Genomic DNA, 5,721 nt, shown 5'->3' on the forward strand with positions numbered 1-5,721 from the left:
GCTGGCAGTACCCAACAGCTGACAATGTTATCTGTAACAAATAAAAACACTTCAGTTGTGAGTAATGTAAATTAGCTGATGCTTCATAAGTCATGGAACATTTATATATTAGAAAAAAATATATTAAAAATGACTAATACCAAACTATTCTAAAAATATTCAAATCCAAAGTATTTGTCATAGATAGTCATCCAGTTTTTCATCATCATTTAAGTACAAGTAAAAATGTAGTACACAGAAAAGACACGCCTTTTATTGAAATCAATGGTTTAGCATCTGTTTTTATAATATTTCCGAGCTGGCAATGAGCCACCAAATTATGCAGAAACAACGCATATAAAAATGTAAAGGCAAGTACAACAAAAATGTTTCTGAAAGGTTAGATAAGAATATAAAAGTATGTACGAGGTCAGTTTAATTATGAAAAATAATGTTATATATATATATATATATATATATATATATATATATATATATATATATATATATATATATATACACACGCACACACAGAGACCAGCAGCTGGATGGCAACAAGAAGGTCTACAATATCTTCCTGCTTTGCTTTCTGAAGAACTGTTTAAGTACAAAACTGTTTCAAGAACAATCAAACAAAGACATGATACAAAAGAAAGAATTCATGAAATTAAAGTAAAAGTTATCTCTAGTCTTACTCTCCAACAATATAGAGCTTACAGAATTATAGGGAATTTATAAAGTCGGTGACACAGCTTGGCTAGCTAGCTTTTAGTGGTTAGAATAACACGTACAGTTAAGCACACATGCATAGTGTACAATCAAGTAAAGACTTCTCAAACATACCTTGCCATTGACTTGGATTTCTGGGGAGTGGCTTGCAGAAGGATGTTTCCATTTTGTGAGACATTCATCCTCTGTTTGACTTTGGTGCTCTGGGTGTCCATTTTGTACTTTCGTATTGTAAGGTGGTAAACGTTGCATATACGGTCTGAGGCCCTGGGAAGCGTTCTTACCCCCTAGTGGGGGCAAAACACCAAATTAAGTACACGCACCAGCATCAAGGCTTGAATTACTCCGTGTACTAATGACATCCTGGAAATACCCACCATTGCACGTCCTTCATCCTGTACCAAAATCACCAAAATAAACATGCTTTGGTAAAGATGCTGCCTCCTTTGTCAGCCACCTTGTCCCCAGCTTTCTCTCTGTAGATCTGGAGCAGGTCCAAGAGTGTGTCCACAGAGTCCTCCACCTCAAACCGTATCTATGGTTTTGTTGTACTACAGCAAACGGCAAAGCAGTCACACAAGAGACTTGAGACAAACAGAACTCTTCTGACCACATGAAATACAAATGTTTGCATTTGTAATTCAATCAAACAATGACCTATGCATGCAACATTAAGCATAGCATGCAAGGACAAAGCAGAAAACTAAACAGCAGAAAAATATATATAAAATGCAGATCTTTGCTGGCAACAGCACAAGATGCTGCGGATGAATACTGTATATTAGGACATGATCACGTACCTTTGATAAATTGAAAAGAACTTGGATTGCCAAGGTGATGATCTCCATGGAAGGAACACTGCGGTCGCAGCTCCTTATCAGGGTGAAGACGGTGCATGTGGCTCCACTGTTCACAAGGCGCTCACAACACCCTGGTGAAAGTCTGGTTGCAGTCTCTTTAATCACAATCACAACAAAGATGTTGTTTGATGCTCTCACCTTGAAACGACAGTCATGTTTGTGTATTCTGCCCATGGTTCTATTACCTGAATTCTTTAAGGCCATAAGAATGTGGGTATAATTGTGATATTCCAGAAGGTAACTCAGGGCAGTCTTGGTCTTGTGATACAGCTTGTCTTCTTTGGCTTTCCTGTTGACTTTCCTGAGGCAATGTCGGATGGAAATGACCTTGGAGGTATCATGGAATTTTCTTGAGCTATGACCTCTCCAAAGGGTCTAAAGATATCATAAATGTCATTGTTGCATGATATTACAGCTTCTTACAAAAGCATATTGTTAAATTCTGTGTTTTCCCCTGTTCTATTGAAATTCAAGCAGGACATCTCACTGTAATTTCACCATTTGGCAGGACACATTAGCTTGTTTTTGATTACTCACCATCAACTTTCTATCCCCATTTCTCATCTGTCTATAACACCCTCACCTAGAACTGTATAAAGAGTTTGGCAGGCTCTCTGATCACCAGAGAATGATGCAGTGCCTCATCATGTGCTCTCTGTTGGCCAAGTGTTGTCAAAGTTTACTGTGATGTTTCCAAGGTAATTGACACAGCAACCATATGCAATCTAACTATGTAATTTAAGGCAACCAGAGAGTCACCAAATAAATTTTAAAAAACGCAAAACAGACATCCAAGAAAGTTATTTCCCTGCCTGCGCCTTTATAATTCCATGCCGAAACTTTTCTTTCCTGCGTCTCAGAAGGAATCTTCTGGCCATGTGCTGGATAACAGTGGCAGCTTGACTGCGGCGGTGAAACCAAGCCACTCTCTGTACCTTGATGATGCTCTCTCTTTGCTCAAGGTATTGCTTTCTTTGAAGCTTCGCCCTGACCCAATGCTGGATCAACACAAACAAGGCAGAGAGGTGGGCATTTTAGATGGTATAGTAGCATGTCAGGTCTTTATGTTGGGCTTACTTGTTAGTTGTAAATAAATACAAGATCAGTAAAATAGCTTAGAATGTGATATATATATTGGTTGTGTCAGATTTGAGTCAGGTTGTCCAGTCTCAAAAGGCAGCTTCCATGCTTAAATTGAAAATAGTATACTTTTTCCTCCGAAGGCACATCCATGGCCAAACTACCAGTCCCCTGTACTACACCATCCATGAAAAGGTAAAGATTACCAGGTTAGCAGGTACATAGTCATTATTGAATAAAGCTCAGATGTTTGAACACTGCTGTTTGAGTCTATACTGCTGTGAAGACAGAGCATCGGGGCACTTGGACATGCTCATTTTCTGTTGGACATGTTCATTTCATCACACTGCCAAAGCCTTAGCATTAGAATCGCCCGAGTGTGGAAAGAGTTCTGTACCTGGATGTACAGGACGGAGGAGAATTGCCTCCGGGCTGCTGTCAGTGCCCAGTGAGCTCGCAGGGCCCTCTGGATCCTCACCGCACAGAGATGCACTGAACCGCCGACGCACCACAAGCGTGTGCAGCTTCCTATGCCTGGAGACAGGGGTGATGAGAGTAATGCAAAGTTAGAGCTGAAAGGGCATTTTCAGCCATTGAATCTTATGCAGTCCAGTTGCACTTGTGATTGCACTGAAGGAGTGTAATATAAATGTTCAGGTTGTATAAAACAGTGGAGGTCAGGGAGTCTGTTACCTAAACAAACAAAGCTCAATTGAGGACAGGCTCAAGGACTGCTGGGGTCATTAGTGTTAAAGATGACATGCCATGGCTTTGACTTCAATCATGTTCAATCATGTTTACGTGACTGACAATATGAATGGTCACCACCCTCTTTTTAGAAGCTTGTTCTCCCTAGAATGTTGGTCAAAAACAGGCTGCAGTGGCAATATCGAGCACAGCCTGGCAATAGCCAACAGATGCACTGCCCATCATCAATGCAAAACTGTTAGAGTAAAGGAGCAACTACAAAAACAGGTAGAAACGCACGTTTCAGATTTAGACGTTTAACCTGGCTAGAGATGTCTCAGAAACAGTATAAAATATTTATTAAATTGTTCTACAAACATATGATGTTGACCAGTTGGGAAGTGATGCTTCCCAACAGTGATTTCACAACAAAGGTTCTCTTTTCCAATGTATGTAATGGTCATAGATACAGAAAATTGACTGCGGAGTACTTATGCGTTGCCTTGCGAGCTGGCCACGGCAGAAGGCCTGCAGAGTGACGGCGTCAGTAACCCACCTCCTCTGACACTCCTGCTTCACTCTGGCCAGCAGGAATGCTCGGAATCTCTCCTGGAGAATGCCCACTGCCCACCACTGTCCTCGGAATGCACGTCTGTGCTTGTGCATTTGTAAAGCAGCCTGAATGACGGTGGCAACGTTGTGCATCGCTGTTATATTCTGACGTATGCAGTGCCATCTGAAAGCTGCCTGAATGAGAATAGCACACCTAAGCCTCACATATTCCTCATGGTCATTCGTCGCCTGAATATATAACCTGTAATGTTTCTGTATGATAATGGCAGACAGCCTCATGACCTGGAACTTGGTCCATGCCTTCTGAAAGCAACCTGAATCAGAGTAACTGCTTGCTGCTTAAGAGCAATTTCTCTCCTGACCTTCTGACCTCTGTAGCAGGCTTGTAGGAGAACCGCAGCATGGCACAGTCTCAGGAAGTGCTCCCTCTGCTGGCGGGCATAAAGTGTGGCACAGTGTTTTTGCTGAATGGCAACAGCAGTATATTTCATGCATAAATACTGCATCTGGGCACAGTGGGCCCAGAACAGTGGCAGCCTGATGCTTTTGGCTCAAAGAGTGGCTGGCTTTCATACCACGGAACGCTGCTTGTAAAAGCACAGCAGACCGCTGCATCCCCTGTAAGTACAACTTGGCCTTCCTCATCAGTGTGTCTGCTCAGTGCTGAATAGTCCTGGCTGCCCACAGTAGCCTCTGTTAGTCTTGTTTGTTGATTTGCTTCCTGATGTGGGACGGAATGATTACTGCAACCTTCCTTTGTTGTTCACAGAGAAGACATTAAGAATGAAGAGAAATTCAGCCACAGAACAGGGCGGTGGAAGGGAGCTCAGCGATACAAGCTAGCAGATGGAGCCATCTGAAAATTACTCCTCTCATCCTCAAGAAGCACCTTGAAATCCACTGATGGTGACTCATTAGCTAAGATATTAGCTAAGAATTGTTACATTTTTAAAAGGCAGTGCAACTTCCTACCATAATCTACTCACATAAAACATAAATATAATCAGTATACATGTCCTCCTAATGCAGGTCATAAATAATGGGGAGAAATGTTACCATTTTGCTCCATTGCAAAGGAGCAGTCTGAGTCACTGGAGATGTTTAGTTTCACTTTGCCCTGATAGCCACACTTGATGGTCTGGGTGGTTTCCTGGTGAATGTCCTCAGCCGGCAGGCGGCTTGGATGGTAGTGATGAATCAGACAGCAAAGAATTCTGCCACCCGAGAAAGCAACTGTGACATTTTCAGCTTAGAGAGGAATCAAAGACACAGGCTCCATTAACCTCGATTCCAGCCACAATAAACTGTAGTAAATCAATGAAACATTATTGGTGCTTGAGGGGGAAAAGAAAAATCACCCCCAAAATAAACATACACACACAAACAACCACCACCCACCTTTAAACTGTAAAATTCACAGACAGAGTTGACCCAGTCCAGGAGCAGATGTATTTTCTCTCTGGGATGTTGAAATGTTGGCATTTCTTTTGTGCAACTCACAACACATTTATCAGCCCTCAAACAACACCAACATCTGTTTTGTTTTCCATGTTTTCCAGAGGACGCAGATTTTCCTACTGTGGCAGTCAAATGGACGGTCACCCATGTCAACAGAAATAAATGTTTACAAGATAATTACGGTATGTACAGAGCAGAGTTCATCATGGTAGTTAATATCATCAGCATTACAATTTGGAACTATTAATATTAATATTAATTAATATTAAAATTAATAGTTAATAGTAAAATTAATGTTCAAACTATTAATATTAATATTTTAAAAAGTACAATTTTAAATTATTCACCAATAATT

General features: G+C 41.1%; 1 protein-coding gene and 1 long non-coding RNA gene across 2 annotated transcripts; both read right to left on the reverse strand.

Annotated features, from left to right (window-relative positions):
* Positions 1-509: 509 nt before the first annotated feature.
* On the reverse strand, positions 510-2,132 carry LOC145653805 (abnormal spindle-like microcephaly-associated protein homolog). Its single transcript, XM_081708048.1, is given in 7 exon segments — positions 510-995; positions 1,086-1,126; positions 1,129-1,235; positions 1,237-1,259; positions 1,509-1,663; positions 1,754-1,943; positions 2,106-2,132. Coding segments are annotated over 7 exon segments (726 nt in total). The 3' UTR covers positions 510-812.
* A 354-nt stretch (positions 2,133-2,486) lies between these two features.
* Positions 2,487-5,406, reverse strand: LOC145653898 (uncharacterized). The gene is made up of 4 exons (XR_014120138.1): positions 5,307-5,406; positions 4,965-5,156; positions 3,046-3,182; positions 2,487-2,566 (listed from the first exon to the last, which is right to left on the reverse strand). It is a non-coding gene; the product is annotated as an uncharacterized LOC145653898 (long non-coding RNA).
* Between the last annotated feature and the right edge of the window lie 315 nt (positions 5,407-5,721).

The sequence above is a fragment of the Electrophorus electricus genome, chromosome 26, assembly GCF_041902795.1.
Source record: "Electrophorus electricus isolate QZ-2024a chromosome 26, ASM4190279v1, whole genome shotgun sequence".
NCBI classification, from domain to species: Eukaryota; Metazoa; Chordata; class Actinopteri; order Gymnotiformes; family Gymnotidae; genus Electrophorus; species Electrophorus electricus.